This window comes from Phoca vitulina, unplaced genomic scaffold (genome assembly GCF_004348235.1).
Source record: "Phoca vitulina isolate PV1807 unplaced genomic scaffold, GSC_HSeal_1.0 scaffold25, whole genome shotgun sequence".
Taxonomy (NCBI): Eukaryota; Metazoa; Chordata; class Mammalia; order Carnivora; family Phocidae; genus Phoca; species Phoca vitulina.
Genome location: NW_022589728.1, coordinates 42,792,352 through 42,811,553, shown reverse-complemented (window position 1 = coordinate 42,811,553; position 19,202 = coordinate 42,792,352). Strand labels below are relative to the sequence as shown.

The 19,202-nt window shown below is 44.0% G+C and overlaps 1 protein-coding gene across 1 annotated transcript in view; it reads right to left on the bottom strand.

Annotated features, from left to right (window-relative positions):
• Nucleotides 1-14,412, bottom strand: part of SDC2 (syndecan 2) — a 98,747-nt gene extending 84,335 nt beyond the window's left edge. The window contains exon 1 of the mRNA XM_032421784.1: nucleotides 13,844-14,412. Coding sequence (XP_032277675.1) covers nucleotides 13,844-13,903 — 60 coding nt within the window. The 5' untranslated portion in view covers nucleotides 13,904-14,412. The remainder of the gene's footprint in view (nucleotides 1-13,843) is intronic.
• Between the last annotated feature and the right edge of the window lie 4,790 nt (nucleotides 14,413-19,202).

Here is a 19,202-nt window from a genome sequence, read left to right as displayed (position 1 = left end):
CAACTCCAACGTCTTATTCACAGGATAGCCTGAAGCACTCGCTCTTCCCTACTTCAACCCCGGAAACAGCAGAGTTCCATGGAATTAATTCAACTTGAACAAGGTCCAAGTAGCTGAGCTGCGGTAATAAAGGATAAACTGAAGAAAAGGACCATCATTAAGACACGTGTGTAGGGCTTATACATGATCAGTAACTTCAGACAAGTTCTAGGACACATTCCCAATCACTAAAACACAATCTCTCCGTTCAAAGCATGAACTCAGGCAAATCTAATAAGCTGACCAAACATGCTTTTCTGCAACCAGGCCAAGGGGACAAGCATCCTTTGTTCCACTAAGGAAAGTTTCTGAAAGGAAAGGGAAATGTTTCCATTTTTTCTAAGACATCCTCAGACAGACTTCATTTATACATATATAATCTTTTGTGTAAAGAGCATGTATCGTAAGCCACCAACGTTAATTATCAGGAAAGCACGAGCCAACAGAAAAAGAGGAGGAAGGGAGAAAAGGAATAGGTTGGGAGCAAGCATGTTCACTTTCACAGGGCTCTAGACTGGGGCAGGAGGCTGTCCCCGGGAAGCCATTGCATTCCACGGGGTTTGGTCACAAGCAGTAGGGAACGTGGTTTCACAAGACAAAATCTTACCCGCTAGACTTCCCTCTAAGCTGAGGGGCCCCAGAAGGCACCCAGAGCACTGGTTCTCAAAACTTCTGGAAGCTAGAATCACCTGGGGAGCTTTTCTATAAAGCCACCTGGCCCTTCCCCACCCCAGTCTGATTTAACTGGTTCTGGGTGGGGCTCAGGTGCCCACAGCTTTTCAAAGTTCCCCAGATGAATTTAATGTGCGGGAAGGGGTGAGAGTCAGTGATCTAGAACATGCCCCTCACTCTCCAGAGCTAAGAGCTAGAGAGGCTAAACCACCTTCTCCACGAAAACACAAGAGCCACAGCAAGAAAAGAAAAAAAGAGGAAAGAATTCAGCCTCCCCCTTTTTTTTCCCATCGCTGTCTTTCCCATCTGGTCATTTGTCTTAGTCTCAGGTTCAGAACCTCCAAAGAGGATCCTTTCTTCTTTGATCAGCACATCGAATCAGCCGTCCATGTCAATCAGCGTCAACACGGAGGCAGTGCTGACTCTACACGGGGCATGCTTCTAAATGCTGGACAAGCAGGAACTCATTAATCCTCACAGCATCACCGTGAGGTGGCTACTGCGACTAATCTCCTTTTTACAGATGAGAAAACTGAGGCAGAGAGAGACTAAGACACCTGCCCAAGGTCACACAGCCGGCCACTGGCAGAGCTGGGAATTTAAAGAGACCCCATGAATTCCACCGACTGGTTCCCCCATTACCAGACACAAGTTTGTGGAGAGAAGCCCACGAAGCAACAGGCTCCATGTTGGGAAAGGAATCAGAACATGGGTGACCTAGAATATTTGGCCAACCAATGCAAAGGAAGGGTCTGACACTTCCCTGTTGGGAGCTGTACCCATTAGACCGTATTAAAAAGGGATTATACATTTAAACACTTTCACTGCTCTCTTGAAAGATGATAGTATCCTGTAACGTCTATTTAAAGCTTAAAAAAAAAAAAAAAAACCCAACCAACCCAAGGACCTAACTTCTGCTAGGTCACCTAAAATGCAGTCGTGGCAAGTGATGCCACCAGGCAGTTGTGAGACAATTATAGACAAGAATGGAAAGTGCCTATCACAGTTCTAAGTACACAGTAGGACATCTGCGTAGTAATTTTCAATGTCAGTATCCTTTAATAAAATGCATTTCTTAAAAATATCACCCCACAGACTTATTTTCTGAAAAACTAGGATGCAAATATATTTGCGTTATTACGCTCAGATTTACCAAAGAAGTATTCAAGAGAAAAATGTTGGGAGAAAAGATGACCCTACATCCAAAATCAGCAAAAGGAACTAAAGCTTCTACCTGGACCAGAAGTACCTCCACCCCCCTTTTCCTGGAAGGCACTGACCTGTTTATTTTTAGTATAAACCTCTAAGGAATGCTCTTCTTCCCTCATAAAATGTGGTATTTTTTTTTTCCCCATAAAATGTGGTATTAATTCATGAGAACTTTACTTCCAGTTTTGATTCTTATCTCCAGGAACCTTTCATCTCCTTTTCTTTCTGCAAGTCTCCATAATCTTCCTATGATTTGCAAATCAACTGGACTTCAGCCCCCGGTCTCTCTAAATCCCAGGGCTTTCTTCTCTCCTCCCCTAATTAGCCAGAAGGGTCACAGATAATAACAGAGTCTGCCAGAGCACAATTTTTGCTGCAAATTGAGAAATTATCTAAACACCATTTTAAGTTATTCATCTTGCACAGAACACATTAACCACACTGATGCAGAGCATATAAGATATAATTTATGTTCCATTTGCTATTTCATTCACGTGTCAAACATGGGCCAGGAGTAGGTATATCAGGTGCTAATCATTAATGTGAGGAATGAGGAAGAAGAAGGAGCCAGAAAGGGAATGTTTTATGGTAAGAAAAAACTACTAACAAATCACTGATGGCCTAAGCCCAACATTATAACTCTACCACTAACTAATTACGTGATCCTGGACAAATCACTTAACCTCTCTAGATGTGTTTCCTCTTAAAAGTCAATTCCGGCTCTAAAATCCATTGTTACATAATGAAAAAGCAGAATCCAAAAGAATACAAGGAAAATCATCCCAACACTTTTATACCTCTTTCCTTTATCAGCTAAGACTATTGCTCTTAGCCAGACACATAAGGTCTAGCTCTCGCCTTTCAGGGCCCAAAGTTTATAGACTATGGAGAATCAGACTGGATGAAATGTAAGGTTTCTTTCTCCTCAGATATAAACATCAATAAATTATTCAGGTTCTAAGCAATTTCTTACTCTTTGTGTCTTTCGTGCGTTTTTTTTTTTTTAAAGATTTTATTTATTTATTTGAGAGAGAGAGAATGAGAGAGAGCGAGTACATGAGAGGGGGGAGGGTCAGAGGGAGAAGCAGACTCCCCACTGAGCAGGGAGCCCAATGCGGGACTCGATCCAGGGACTCCAGGATCATGACCTGAGCTGAAGGCAGTCGCCCAACCAACTGAGCCACCCAGGTGCCCCTTTCGTGCGTTTTAATACTCAGAAGTCTTTCCTTGGAGAACACGTGGGGAAAGAGAAAAAAATTTGAAAAACAAGTGTCCTCAGGTCATCAATAGAATTCTGCTTTTTATTCAACACACCAAGCCACTTCAGAGAAGGTTTTGGTTTTGCTTTGCTGGGAAAGCAGTGACTTCTCTTCTACAAGGGGTTCTTCTTCTCCTTCTCAGCTGCAGATACAGTTCTTTGGCAGTTTTGATTGCTAAGTGTGTCTAACTAGATTCAGATAAAAACAAACTGAGGCATATTTTACATATAACGCATGTATAACCTATGGGCCCAACCCATCTTCAACTACTCTAAATAATTGAAAGGTAGGTGATAGCTGCTTGAAGGCAAGCCTTCATGTCATAATTTCTTTTTGTAACTTGCAAGACCAGCAAAGAGCTTTGCCCTTGGTTGATGTGCCGTAACATGAGTTAAATCTTAACTGACTTACCAAACATAAAACCTCATTCAATAACCAATTGGCACAACGACAAAATCAAATCAAACCTAATGCAGTTCCCCCCCGCTATCTGAAAGTAGAGGGTTCCCATGAAACCTTTCGGTAACCAAAATGGCAGAAAGCAAAGAAGCCATTATAAGTAATTTACATAGAAAAACTTTTGGGCCTTCTCAGACACAAAAAAATAACCTCTCTCAGGTTTTTCTGATACCTTAGGACACATTTTGCTAATGGATGCACAAAATAAATCAAGATAAAGCACAGATATTCACACAGTTCAAAGCTATGGCGGCTTGACGCTGGGATGCTGAGTGCAGTTCTCTGGGAAGGAGCTTGGTGGGGCCGCTCTTGATGCTTAGGGTGCATGCTGCCTCCGTAACAGCTCACTGCAAAACCAACACTGAGCACTATTTTCACTTCTTGCCTTTCTTTTTCATAAAAGCAAAAATTTTCTTTAGATATCTTCCGGTTAGTGAAAACAGGTACTAATGTACATCTTTCATAAAAGTGCACTGGCCTGGGGCGCCTGGGTGGCTCAGTCATTGGGTGTCTGCCTGTGGCTCGGGTCATGATCCCGGGGTCCTGGGATCCGGCCCCGTGTCGGGCTCCCTGCTCCGCGGGAAGCCTGCTTCTCCCTCTCCCACTCCCCCCGCTTGTGTTCCCTCTCTCACTGTGTCTCTCTCTGTCAAAAAAATAAATAAAATCTTTATTAAAAAAAAAAAGTACACTGGCCTAATGTGAACTTTAAAAAAAAGCAGGAGGATACGTGAATAATAAAATAAAAATACTCACCACTTTTATCTAAATGAGTTCAGAGGTGGGACAGAAATAAGGTTAAGATTTTAATTCATCAGCAAACCTAACAGAGAAATCAGTGTTTACGACATAAGATTGCAATGTTGACCTTCTTTAAGCATTTTACAATTATATTCCCAAGTCCTATGTTAGATTTTCAAGTCTTAACTGAATTTCCAACTTGTGTACAAATCTATTTTGAGTTTTAGCTGAATGTAATTCAGGGAACAGATGATGGCAGAAAGAAAAAGTATAATTCAGCATCACACCCTGCCTGGTAAAAAATAAACTGGTCATAAAATTGTGAAAATATATGTCCCTTGGTGTCAAGGGTGAGAATGCAAATGAGAAACAAAAAACATATGCACACATATTTATGCACATATAATATGTTCCAGAATCACAAAATTGAAAGCTAAAAAGAAAGAGAATCAAATGTGCTTAAAACACCTACTACGGGTCAGGTTTTTGTGTTAGAAGTTTTCATTCATTATTGAAGCTAATTTTCAAAATAACCAAAAAGGGAAAATATTATAATCCCCAGTGTTACACTGAAAAAAACAAGCTCAGAAATGATAAGAAACTTCCCCAAGGTCATGTGGATTTCAGGTGGTTAATACCGAAAACCAAGCCCTAATACACCTGATTCCAAGACCCTCAAGATCATCTCCTGTGTCATCTTAATTTGGGAGAGCACAACACTGAATCTTGGCAATGCTAGAACGACACGTTCATATGGAGTAGAATCTATGTATGTTATGACCCATACTTTACTGCACTGTGTCACACCTGTCACCCAGGCAACTAGAGACTGTTGCCTAACAACTCAGTAAACAGTGATCTTTTGGTTCCTAAACATGGCAAGTGAATTGAGCCATCAGCACAGATGTACTAACCCTAATATAGTAAACCTCTGAGTTAACCAGAAATTAGAGACCCTTGTATTAACATTTTTATAGTCTTTTATTATGTATTTTCTGCATCTATTGAGAAGATCATATTATCTCCCTTAAACTGTTAACTGCATTGCTTTTCTGATGTTGAAGCATGCCTTGGATAAACTCTACTGGAATTCATCATGATTCTTTTAATAAGCTGCTGTTTTCAGTTTGAGAATATTAAATTTAATGAGAATATTAAATTTAAAATTTTGGCATCATAAGTGAAGCTGGCCTATGGTTTGTTTCCTACACCCTCCTTGTCTGACTTTCACATAGAGTAATGTTAACCTCATAAAATGAAAAAGAACAGATTCTATCATTCTCTAAGCTCTGTAACAACAATTGTTCCTTCAAGGATCAGCAGAAGGTACTTGTAAACCCCCCTAGGTCCGGTGCCATTTTTTTAATTGAATTTTTTGTTGACATAATTGTAGATTCACATGCAGTTGTAGGAAGTAATACAAAGAGATCTCTTCTACCCTTTATCCAGTTTCTCCCAATGGCTAACATTTTATAAAACAATAGTAAATATCTCAACAAGGATATTGACACTGATGCCATCCACCAATCTTATTCAGTTACGCAGTTTTACTTGTACTCCTTTGTGTCTGTGTGTATGTGTGTATATATAGTTCTATGCAGTTTTATCACACGTATAGGTCTATGTATACATATATAAAAGTTTATTTAATATAACCTTAGTTTCACTATATAGTTTTATATCAGACTTTCTATTATAAAGTTTCCCAGTTATAAACATTCTTTGAATACATTTTTAATGGCTATATGGTGTTTAATGTATAATTTAGAATCTTTAACCAATCTTCTCTTATTGTACACACAGGTTGTTTCCATTTTTTTTAACTATTATAAGTAAATATTCAATAAACACATTTACCCAGCTATGGTTATTTCCTTTGGATAGATTTGAAGAGGTAAAATTACTGGGAAAAATGGGCTTTTCATATCTTAACACTCATAGATTCATCTGGTCCCAGTAAGGAACCTTTCAGCAACAACCAATGACATATCCTCTCACATCACCCACATTTAGAGAAAAGCTGAATACAAACATATCCCCAATATCTGAACACAGAGCTAGGCCTCCCCAAATCAGGAAAGAGAACCAGCTGTAAAAGAGCAGGCTCAATCCTGCAGATCCTGGGCCACTCTCTGAGTTGGAGCTAACTAAGCCCTGTAGCGTACAGAGCCCCCACTCTTTAAGGAAACAGAAAACCACGCATCAGAATAACAGTACCTGACACAGGACATAAAGCATGGATACGCCACTGTGTGAAAAGCTTCTACCTATTCTGTCTCACATAATCCTGAAAACCTTGTTTAGAATATTCCATTTTACAGAGGAAAAAACGGAGCACAGAGTGATTAAGAAATCTGCCCAAGGTGACACGGTAAAGGGGATTCAAACCCACCTCCAATGACCAGACTCTGAGCCAGTCTACCATACTGCCTACTCTCAGATTCTTGCTTGTGGTGTCCACAGCACTTACACCAGCTCCAGTGCTAACAGAGATGAGCCAAAGGGAAGGCACCAGCTAAAGGCCCCTCTCTGCAAATGGCACGCCTAGGCCAGAAACCAGATGAGGAGCCTGAGGCCCCTCGGTGACTTAGGCCTTAAAAAGCCCTTCAAATTACATCAACAAGTCATGTTGTCTTCCGTCTAGAAAGAAAGTGAATTCCATCACATCCACTGGTCTTCATGCTACACCGGCTGATATCAGAAAATATATGAGAAAACACTAGACATTAGATCATGAACATTCTGAGCAATGTATGTAATCTCAGTACATGATGAATACTCAGTTCAAGTTAACAGATTACCATCAGCTATTGGAAGTGACTTACCTTTCAGTAATGTGAATGAATTCCCTGCTTCAATAAATAAAATAGTATTTGGCAGGAGCTTAATAATTACTTATTGATTAGGTTAATCTTAACATTTCTCCATTCTTACCCTGAAGCATATAGAAAAACTAAATATTAAAGACAGAAAATTCTTCTAGTTCACTCCATCATTTTATAAACGGGGAACCTGACATCCCACAGAGATTAAGATATGTAAAACCTCACTTTTACCCTAAAAATTGTACATTTATTTTTACTGCCTTTATATTTAATAATATATCACATGAAGCTACATATTGAACTTTTACTCTTTCTTGGTAAGAACTTGAAATAAATTATTTTCCCTTATTAACTGGATATCTCATTCCACATGTCGTTCTTATCATGAGACCAAACTCTATTAATTGCACATACTCCTTAAATATCAGTACTATTGGCATTTAATATATCTGTATAATCATAAAAGAAAAACAAACATCCAAATGCTTTGTAAAGGATGCATTTAACTGCATCTCTGTGACATTTTTGACAAAACAGATTCAACAGTAGAGGAAAAAAATGTGAAAACCTATCTTGTCTTTAACAACATCTTCCATAGCTTGGCGTCCAAGACCATAAGCTGGCTCTCACATCATTGACTACATACCAGTTGGCCTCTCTCTGCTAATACGAAATTCAAATGGGAAATCTCCAAAGACTTCACAGTTTCTCCCCTTCTTCCAGTCCTACCAATTCTTTGAGATACCCAAGAAACACAGACATTCACAATTCTATTTCCACAGTGTTCTTTCCTATTCAGAGGCAGTCACCCCTCTAGCCTTGTTGCTAAAACTAACGCAGCCCCAGAAACAGACTTGTCAAAACGCACCGAGATTTTTAATAGTAAGAGCCGAAGCTCAAATTGCTAAAAGGAGAAATTTCACACATTTCTACCCTTAAAAAAAAAGAAGACTCTCTCTCTGCCCCCCACTCCCCAACATTCCCTCACCACCCCTGCCACCTCCTTCTAGGTGACCCCTGCCACCTCCTTCCAGCATCCGATACAGACAATATTCTCTCCTTCCGGTGTGCTGGAACCTCAATGGAAGCACACGGGAGGAAGCATGGAGGTAACCAATGATGGCAGGACTTGACTTCAATGTCCTGTTTATTCTTCCCACCAACACTGCAATGTTGATGAAACTGAGGTCTATCGAGTCAAAACTGGCAAACTAGCCCAGGTACACCCCCGGGTTGGTGGATTCAGTGGATCCCAGACCACACTGCTTGCAGTGGTCAGAGCAAAGCTGAGCTTCAGCAGAACCGGCCGATCCAGACTGCCCTAGCCACTGGCCCCAGCACTTAAACACGGATCATCAACAGGTGTTTACCAAGCTCGGCACTGCACAGGCGTCAAAGGTGTAGAAATAAGGGCCCTCCCCTCACATGGCACCAATCTCAATGGAAGAGAAAATTGCCCTCTTAGAATGTCAGAGGGCTTAAGAACATTTTATACAGTTCCCTCATTTTCATTGGCAAGAAAAGAGAGGCCAAGAAAGGAGGAAGAAAACCACTTAGTACCTTCTGTGCCTCAAGCACCATTCCTATGCTCCCTTATTATATGCTCACAGTAATCATGTTATAAAAGGCATTCAGGTCCAACTTATACACATGTACATATGTATTTTTTCAAGTGACTTGGAGTTTTAGTGTCTTGTCCAAGTGCTACCATATTAAGTGGCAAAGTACCAGCATCTGAACCCGGCTTATCCACTTCCCATGCCAAAGCCCTCTGCACTCTACTGTGGCCCCCAAGGTCACACAGCTACCTACTGCCCACCAGCTAACACAAAATGGCATATAAAGAAGGGGTAAAGTATGTGATCCAGACCAATGGTTCCCAAATGTGGCTGACTCATTAGAATTATCTGAGTTGCTTCATAAAAATACAGATCACCCCACCCCCTTCCAGGCCACTGATTATGTTGGTCTGAGATGAAGCCCTGAGATTTGTATTTTCACACACTTCTCATGATTCTCATCATTTGTCTGCTGTACCATTTACAGAAAGCTAAAAAACAAGGGCTCAAACATGAAAGACCATCTGGAGCTTGGGTCTGCATCCACAGAATGTTAAAGGAGAAACACTAAAGAGGTGGCTATGTCCCAGGAGTGTTCACGACAGTGAGACCAGCGGGTCAGCACCAGAAGACATGATGGGGAGTGATCAAAGGGGGGATAAGTAGGAAGGAGCAATATGATGAGCATCTTACAAATCTGGCAGAGATATTTAGACTCCATGCCATGTAACAAGAAACACAGAGGTCTGCGGACCATGGGAACACCATCAGAATGGTACAGGATAAATCAAACAGCAGGTGAGCATCTGGACCAGGAAGAGCAACTACAAAGCACAGGTCTCAAGAAAGGGCACAGGCCCCAAGAAAGACAAAACTGACAGGGAAAGCTACCTAGATCACTAAAATGTGAGCTGCAAGAACACAGAGGAGTTAAGCCCAAGAACACAGAGCAGTTAAGCCCGGTTTGCTCAATGCTTTATCCCAGGCACGTAGTAGGTGCCGAAGTGTATTTGTGGAATGAACCACACGTAGGTGGAGTTAGCAGTCCACTGAACGTGGAAGTCAACAAAGTGGAATGAGTCAAGGATGTCATCAAGATTCAACTCCAAAAGACCAGAATTAAGATGATGGTACTGGCCCAACTGACTAAAAAAGGTAAATAAGAGTAGCTTATTTTCAGCAAAGACTCTTCTTCATTACTTCTTGCTTTTTTTCTCTCTCTAAAACTTTATTTTGACTTCTGCTCCATGAAAGAATCGGGTGATTTTGAGATACCGGAATGTACCGCTGATGGTGGTAGAAATGGCAGGTCTTCTTCCATGGTGAGAAGAAAATGATGGGTGAGATGATTTAGTTTTGATTTTTGGCAATGGAAAAGGGACAGTGCTGTGAGAATCTAAACTCAGATGACATTCCTCACACCGTCTATTGGATCACTGCCAGCTGACATGCCAGGAACATAGTGGCTTGACCAGACTCCTTATAAACCTTAATGACAGAGCTGTCTGTGTTCTGTGCAGCTGGCTCAGCCTCAGGGCTTTGCCAACCTGGGAAGACTCCAGGCCACCTGCGGCTGACCGGTCAGGTCTCTGGGAACTTCTGGAGAGCTGAGAATTAGTCCTGCCCAGGAAAAAACTTGGTGATTTTTTGAAATCCTTTCCAAACTCATGATTATTCAAGGCGCCATGTGAGTAAGCATGTTACACAGTCCTTCAAAACTGGATGTACCAGGTCCCAGAAGTAGGAATCGGAGGGCATACTCTAATTCCTTTTAGGACATCCGTCTTTTGCAAGCCTGATCTTACAATATCTTTCTTTCCTAAATGATGTCTACCTACTGCTAATATCCAACTAAGAGAGAAACAGCCGAGGTTTTAATAAAATTCCCTAGCAAAAGTAATTTGTTTCATTACCAGCACAGCCAAAATATATTTTTTTACGGAACTGAAAAACGTTATATGGTCCCAATTTTATTTTTCTTTCTTCTTTTAAAAAAGATTTTATTTATTTGAGAGAGAGAATGAGAGAGAGAGAGAAGGAGCAGGGGGAGGGGCAGAGGGAGAGGGAGAAGTAGACTCCCCGCTAAGCAGGGAGCCTGACATGGGGCTGGATCCTGGGACTCCAGGATCATGACCTGGGCTGAAGGCAGATGCTTAACTGACTAAGCCCCCTAGGCGCCCCTTATTTTTCTTTCTAATGCAAACTTTCCAAAGCCTGCCTTTCATAATGCACTGAGAGGTAACCCATGAGTCCAAATGACTTGACAGTTTCTTTTAATGTACACACATTGAAACGTGTGTATAAAATTCCCTTAGTTCAAAACACTCCCTTTTCTTAAACATATTTCCAGTTCAAATGATGTTTAGAGCCATGTGTAATATATTATTCCTAAAGGTAAACAGTCACGTTTAAAAAAAAATGGATAGAAAAACAGCATATCACTACCTCCACACTCAGTCAGTCCTTCCCCTCACATGGTGTTCCCGCAGTGAAAGCCTTAACCTGCCGGTGGAAAGTATGAATGCATGACCACGAACAGTCCCTGCTCTCTCCAGCATCCAGAAAGGAAGGGCCACCAGTTTCTTTTCACAGTCAGCTTGGAGCCTTCGTTCCCAAGAACCTCTGTGCCACGCACCACCCCCCACACACACACACACACCTTCCCTTGTGCTTAGTAAAACACTCAAGAATTCACTAACTGCAGACATTTTTCCTTTCCTCCTTTTAAACACAGATTTTGAGCTCGGACAACCACCACTTCTCCCAGGAAACAGCTGTCGTTTTCACATTAAAATAAGAGGTCCTGGAAATAACGTGCTCTAACAGCTAATTGTTGAAAAATGAAGTCTTTCAACTTCACATACATTGAGGCTGCTAGGCATCAAACGGAGACAAAAAGTAATTTAAATGGACTAGTGGCCATCCTGGGCTTTGAAATAGCCTAACAAAGACTCTCCGCTAGAGTGTCTAAACTGACATTTTAAAAATATCTAATCACCCTTTTGGATGATATTCCAATTACTGAAGAGAGTATCTACCACAGTGAAAGAGCTCGCCGTGAAAGCATCTAAACCTGGTCAGAAATGAGAAATATTAGAACCGCAAAAACAGAGTTCAGGGGAAAGGTGTCACCAGAGAGGAGAATAGTTCAGGCAAAAAGCTTCCTTAAAGAGCACCGTCAGATTTATGCAAAACTCCGGAGAGCCAGAAGATAGAGACATTCTGGAGAAACCCCAAACAGTAACACTTCCTAGCAAATCCTGAACAGGACTCAGCGATAAAAGGACTTCCCTAACCCTGTACAGCCTTTCAGGCAGGCTTCTTCTGAAAACCCTTAGAGGGAGTTCTCCCTTTGCCCTGTTTTGCAACAAGATGAGCAATCATGTTTTTTCTGAAATAAACAGAATCTCTCCCTTTCTGTGGACAATGAGCCAAAGTTCATAACTGGCTGGGAGATTACCAGTCCCAACGGATGAACCAATCCTTTGCCAAAGAGAACTACTGATAAGGCTCGGAGTTCTATTTTACAGCCCAAGCACCCAAATACTCATCTATGCTGTACAGTGTACAATTCTACCCGCTCTTCAATCTCAAGGAACGTTGGGGGACCTGCTAGCACACACAGAGGCTCCCACACCGATGAAAAATGCCCATCTGCTGTTCAGTGCCTAAGAGGTTTCCCACTCCTAACTGCCTCAACTCCAAAAAAAGGGGGTGTGGGGAGAGAAGGGGAAGGGAAACAATATTCCAAAGGCGAGGGGGAAAAACTCACAAAACCACCCGTGGGCAAGTCAGGAGGTGGCAAAGGGAGGAGATATGGCAACCAGAAGGGCCAGAAACGGCTGCGCTTCCTAACCGAAGCTCCAGAAGGCGCCGAGGCTGCAGACAGAACCGGGGGTGCTGGGCTTCCACCTAGCCGGGCAAAGCTCGGGGCGCCCAGGTAGGGACCGCCACCGACAAGAAGCCCAGGAGGCAGTTCCCTTCAGAGGGCGCTCATTGGGCGACGCAGGGAAACCAGCTCCGGCCCCAGAAAGGCAACCCAAAGAAGGAGAACCCAAGCTCCCGCAGCCGCGGCCGGGAAGGGAGGCTGGGTGCCCGCAACCCGCCCTAACGGGCGAAGGGACTCCTCCGGGCCTCGGAAGCACCCCTGCCAGGGCCCGCGAGGGCAAGCGTGGCAAGCTAGAAGCCTCGGTACCCGAAGGGCCCGGCGACCCGAGGCCGAGCTTGGCGTCACCCGCACCCCGCCTCGCCCTGCACGCTCCACTCCACTGCAACCCGTATTAACATGTCCTCCTGCCCCTGAGGGCCTGCGGGGCCGCCCTGCGCCCCTCAGGGAGGAGAGGGGCGCCGCAGGACTGGGATTCCAGGGGCCCCGGGCCCCAGCATTTTCCGGCGCGTTCCGTGCACACCCCCCGCCCCCGCGGGACCCGCGACTGGGCCTCAGGGGGTAGTCAGCCTTTCCACGAAGTGTCTGCTACCTCGCCCCAGCCGCCGAGAACATCAAACAAAAGAACTTTTGCAAACTTTCCTCTCCGGACACTCTCAGGTTTCTGAAATCGGGACCCCATCTCCTCACTACCAGCATTCAACCGACTAAGAGAGCTAGCTAGCGTGGGGGATGGTGTGTGGAGAAGGGGACCCCAAAGTTTCCAGGTTGTCCCTGGGTCTCGCCGAGCGCGCGGAGGGGGCGGGTTCCCTCGCTGGCCCTCCTCCGGCCGCTCAGGCCACCCTTTTCCCTAGGTCCTTCTCGGGCCACGCCGCAAGACCCCTGCGACGGCGAAGAAGTTGGGAGTGACTTCAGGGGCCTCTGCGGTTAGACAAAACTGCGATTCTCGCGCCCTCATCCCCGGGGACCTCGCGGCAACTTCGGCGAGCCGCACTTTTCTGCGGGAAGAGAGGGCAAGGGGGAAAGGGGTGGGGGAGCGAGCGCATTTGTCCCAGTAGATTCTCGGGGGCCGAGCGCCAAGTCCGGGGGGGAAGGGATCCCCCAGGCGGCGCTCCCCGATTCCCCGCGGGTGCTGCGGGCTGCCCATGGCTGCGAGCACCCGAAACGGCTCGCGCTCCCCGCTCCGAGTCCACTCACCGACTCCGCCGACACGCAGGCGACCAAGCCCAAGGTGAGCAGGATCCAAGCGCGCCGCATATTCCCCGGGGACCGGCTGCTCCCAGCCGCCGCTTGCAACGAGGGCGAAACGAAGCCTACTGCCTAGCGCCCGGCGCAGCCGGTGCAAAGAGATCCGGGCCAGAGCAGCCGCAACGACCGCGGCTGGGGCTCCGGCACTGGGGCTCCCGGCTCGGGGGCGCTCGCTGGCTCCTCCTGCGCCTGCTCCCGCCGCCCGCGGCTGCGCCCCGGGAATGCGGCGCCTTCTCACTTGTTGGTGGCTGCACTCCCGAAACCGAGTTGTTGCTCTGGGGAGGCTGCTCTCTCGAGCTCTTCTTGCTCTGCGGCTGTTTTACTCCTCCGCGGACTCCTTCCCAGTGCCGCGGTTCAGTTGCTGGTTTGAGGAATAAATTAGATGGCTTGGAATGTAGCTGCGGCTGAAGTTTGGGGGCAGAGCGCTGAGAGCGCGCGATCCGCGCGGCTGGAGCTCCCGGAGTATCTGGAGAGAAGCGCGTCCGAGCCGGGCTAGTGGCTCAGCGGCTGTGCCCCTCCTCCTCTCCCGCCACCGCCTCCCGCCCCCGGTCCTCCTCCTCCTCCTCCTCCTCCTCTCTTCCCGCTCCCTCCCTCCCTCCCTTGCCTGCTTCTCCCCAGCTCCTCCGGGCGTCTAGGGGAGAGGAGGCGGCAGTGTGACTCCCAGCTAAACCCGGGAGAAATTCCTACAGGATTACGCCCCGATTGGCAGCTTCGGGGACCAGTGGGCGCCGGTGGCTCCGCTCTGTGGCCGCTCTGGATCTGCTCGTCCGCAATCAGAGCTCCAGCGCTCCAAAGCTCCTTCGTTTTCTCCCTCCTTCTCTCCTCTTCCTCTCTCCTTCACGCTCTTTTCTTCTCTATGTTGTCTCTCCACTCTCACTCTTCTGGCGAGAGATCGGTCAAACAACGGGACTCATAATTTAGCTTTTCTGCCTGTGAGAAGTAGACCAGTAGAAACTGCTTTGAGAGTTGTTAACAACATACACAAACTTCACAGATGCCTACAAGCATTGTGAACTGGTCGTAAGTCACAACTTCATGAAAATTGTGTTTTAAAAGAGGAGACAATAAATGTAATAAACGTGCCGTGAGAGTATTTCCCACCCTCCCTAAACCCCCCTTCAAAAAAAATAATAAAAATAAAAAAAGTGAAGGAAGACCCCTATAAACCCAAAAGGCAACACTTTCAAAGCTCATAATTTCATTAAGGATTTAAATACCATTTCTACCTCACACACAGTTTAAAAGCCCCTAAATCATTTTATAGGCTCCATTTCAGCTTAGGGGTGTTAAAGTTCGGAAGCTACAAATAGGGCAGTTTGATGAGAAATTGGATAGAGACACTGAATAATAAGATTTAAGAGAACTTCAAAGAAAAGAGAGAAAAAGTAATTTCTAGTTGGAAGAAAGTAAGGAGCATGTATTTCCTGAATAGAAGTAATTGATCAGAAATATTTTGTGATGGAAACTTTCTTTCAATTCGGTGTCTAGGGTATGGATACTGCAGACCATGGCAAATACCTATTCTCTTCCAGTTTCTAACACTATTTTTTCTGACTTATGGAGTAAATGATTTATGGAACTATTCTTCTCCTAGAATGCCCACTCCAGGAGACCAGGGACCTTTCTGTCTTTTTCACCACTGTATTCTCATTCCTGGTACATGAAGACACACAATAAATATTTATTAAATAAACTTTGATCTAAAACTCAGTCTATACTGCATACAAGTTGTGAACCTTTAAGATACATAGATATAGATATATAGATACTAGGCCATGGTAATTTTTGAACTTAGAATAAAATACAGTCATACTCTGAGAATTAGTGTCTTAGTAACCTTTCACTGCAATAAATCTCGAAGAAAGAAATTTAGGGACCTGGAGAGTTACAGCTCAAAGTCAGAGGCATCCAGCTCTTCGGTGCTGGGTGCCATCCACCAAGCTCCCCATGGGCAAATCTAAGGCATTGACAGTCCAAGAGGTAATGTGGAGAAATAGAAATGTGGGCAAAGGAGGAAAAGAAGGAAGGAAGGAAAAATCAGGAGAACTGGAAGTTGTATCATCAGAGGTTTCTGATTCCACAGAAACTGAGCTGGCAACTGTGGGTCAATGTGGGTCTAGCTTGGTTTTTGGAAGGATGAACTACAGCCATATTTTTAAGATGGATTCTTTGTGCCTTGGCGAATTTCACGAGATGGGGGAGATAGGGGCTTCTAAAAGGAATTTCCAAAGGAAAATGAGCAATGTGAGGGAAATGCAAAGAACCATAAAATGTTGCCTCTACTTCCAAAAGAGATCTAGTCTGCTTCTCGGGCTTTGGGCAAGGCTGCACCTCCCTTCTCCTCAACAGTTACAAACATCAAATAAATTAGAACTCCAGTGAGAGAGGGAAATGCACTCATTTGGTGGCTTCCTGAGTTATTGCTGCTTATTGGGGCATCTACCTAAGAAGAAGCATGGCAGTTGCTCTCTTGCTCTCCGATTGAGCTTGGGCAGACAGTGATAAAAATAAATAAGCACATGCATCTGTTCAAGGAACATATATGTCCTTGCACCTGAAGATGTACCCCAAAGCTCTTGGTGTCGATGAGACTCCCAGTGACTTGTTTTTTATAAATGATAATGCAGCATTGAGAATATGTGTAATAAGGGGATGGTACTGTTGTGAGAGTCACACAATATCAGGTATTTGATAACAAATAAATATTCAAATCTTGTGTTCAAATGCATTAACAGGCATGACCAGAAGGAGAAGCTGGAGGTATAAAAGGCATTAATAGTAAAAGCACCTACGCAAGAGCTGGGTGCAAAACTGTTGCCTGTGCTGAGTGGGGCTGGTGGTAGGGGACAAGGGATGTCCGATGGTGTTAGGAACATGCCTCAACTTGGAAAGGACGAAGGTCTGTGTCTTAGTCTGTTTGGGCTGCTACAAGGAAAATATCATAGACTGGCTTATAAACAATAAAAATTTATTTCTCACAGTTCTGGAAGCTGAGAAGTCCAAGATCAGGGTGCTAGCAAACTCAGTGAGAGCAGGCTTCCTGGTTCAAAGACGGCTCTCTTTTTGCCCTGTCCTCACATGGTGAGGGAGTTCTCTAGAGCCCCTTAGATAAGAGCACTAATGCCATCCATGAGGGCTGCACTCTAATGACCTGATCCCCTCCCAAAGGCCCCACCACCAAATACCATCACCTTGGAGATTAGGATGTCAATCTATATATGGGGGGAGCTAGGGAGGGGGATGCAGGGGCACGAACATTCAGTCTACAGTAGCTTGTTTGTGTGTTTTGCTAACTGCAACTTTTTTAACTGAATAAAATTCTGTGGAATTTTGTGGCATATATCTAATACACGAAAGGTAGTATAAGTGATTAAAGCCAAAGGCTCCTCCATAATGTATGTTTTCAGGTCCTCCATTTGAGGGCTGTGCTTTAAGGGGTACAGCAAGTAAACTAGCAAAATCAATCACTCCCCAAATAGCTCACTGATTGCTGAAGGAATAAACAACCTACCTCAAGAATCTAGGAGGAAAATATAGAAAATGAACAGAATATAGAGACAGAGCTGCAGACATGGAAATAAAAGGGGGTGGGGCGGTGAATTAAAAGGAACAGAACACATGAGAACATAGAAATGAAAGGTACTAGAGACATATTTTTCACCTAAGCTCACACACTGGAACCTGTCATTAGGGTACCTAGTGATATCACGTTATCACCGTGGACAAGCAGGTGCTGTGGCCCAAGGTGAGCTGTCACAGTAGGAAATAGCAAAGGGACAAAGATGCCACTTTGTTGTTTTTGGTTGTTCTTCACTTGCCATTCTCTGGAATGTTACCAGAGGTTTAGGCTAGAAATCGATTTAGTAGAATCAGCCCTGACTAAATTCACTTGAAAGGTGATAGAACCTGAGAATAAGAGGAAATCCAGCCAGCCAACTATTAATTACCCATGCTAATAATGGCAAGTGAGCTGAGACCATGACAAATATCTACAGGCCATCCAAAAAAAGTCTATTCTTAGCTTCAGATTTCCACTGTTCTCTTCATTCACTTTCATCATTCCTTTGCCAGGGAAGTAGGCTAATTTTTAAATTAAGAGTCGTCCTCAAATCGCAAGTCTGTGACTAAAGTCCATGTCAAATTTCATCCTAAAATCAGAAACGGAAAATTTAAAGAAAACATTATTTATAGACTACATCATTTGGGGGCATCAAACGTCTATCTACGAGTCATACTGGATATATGAACTTAGCAACGTTCCACAAAGGTATCTTCAAGTTACTTGCATTGCGTTTGTATATATCCAGTTGAACGGGAAAATAGAATCCTGGCTGATTTTATGTAAAATGGTACTGCTCTTGTTACTGCTATCTGTAGGCTCTGACTTTGATGGCAGCTGGTTCTAATCCCACTCACTGTTCTCAGACATTTATTCTGTCCAAGGCCCTGAAGGAGAGCTCTACATACTGTATACTAAATGGTTCCACACGCTCTTGATCACAGTTATGTAGACCAAGGCCGGGTGTGGGGAGAGGCAATTTATTAGTGGCCACTGGCCAATTAGATCCACCCTTCAGATCATTTCAGCCAAGGAGCTCAGAGTCGAACTCAACTGTACATTGACCTGGGAGTCATCCAAAACTGCCAAGGGGTCCTCGTGTGATGAAACAGAAAAGGCTGATTGATGTACGGGGGAAAGAATAAAGCAAGTAAACAGAAAGAAGTAGAAATAGAGGACGCGTGATTCCAGAATAATGGAGGTTCCTGACTTTTTTTTTCCTAGCTCTTTTGAGACCCAAATCAAATTTGTTCCTTTAGGATCTGCGAGGTATTTTAGTGTCCTTAAGGTAAATTTTTTATTTTTCTTTAGGTAGTATAAGAGGGCTTCTGTTCCTGGTCAACAAATGATCCCAGACAAAGACAGATGAAAATGAATCAGAGTTTTGACTATCTTCACTCTGAGTAGAATGAAGTCCTCACCATTTAGTGCTGGATAAGGCATATGTAGGTAAAGAACAGTCTTAATGAAGACAAACTACTATAAAAATTATTTAGATTTGTGAGGGAAAAAAAACTTTTAAAGAAGAAGATGGTTTAACTATTGAATTACCTTAGGGGAAATGCTTTCCTTATTCAGGAGAGCTAGGTATCTTAAAACCTCTAAAAGCAGAATAGAATACATTGATATTTCTCTGAACAGAACAGTATTAATACCGGGATCACCTACAGGTTAATGCAGGAAATTATTTCATTGAACATTTTTCTAAAATATCTAGAAGGCAAAGTGCACAAATGTCCTGGTGTGAAA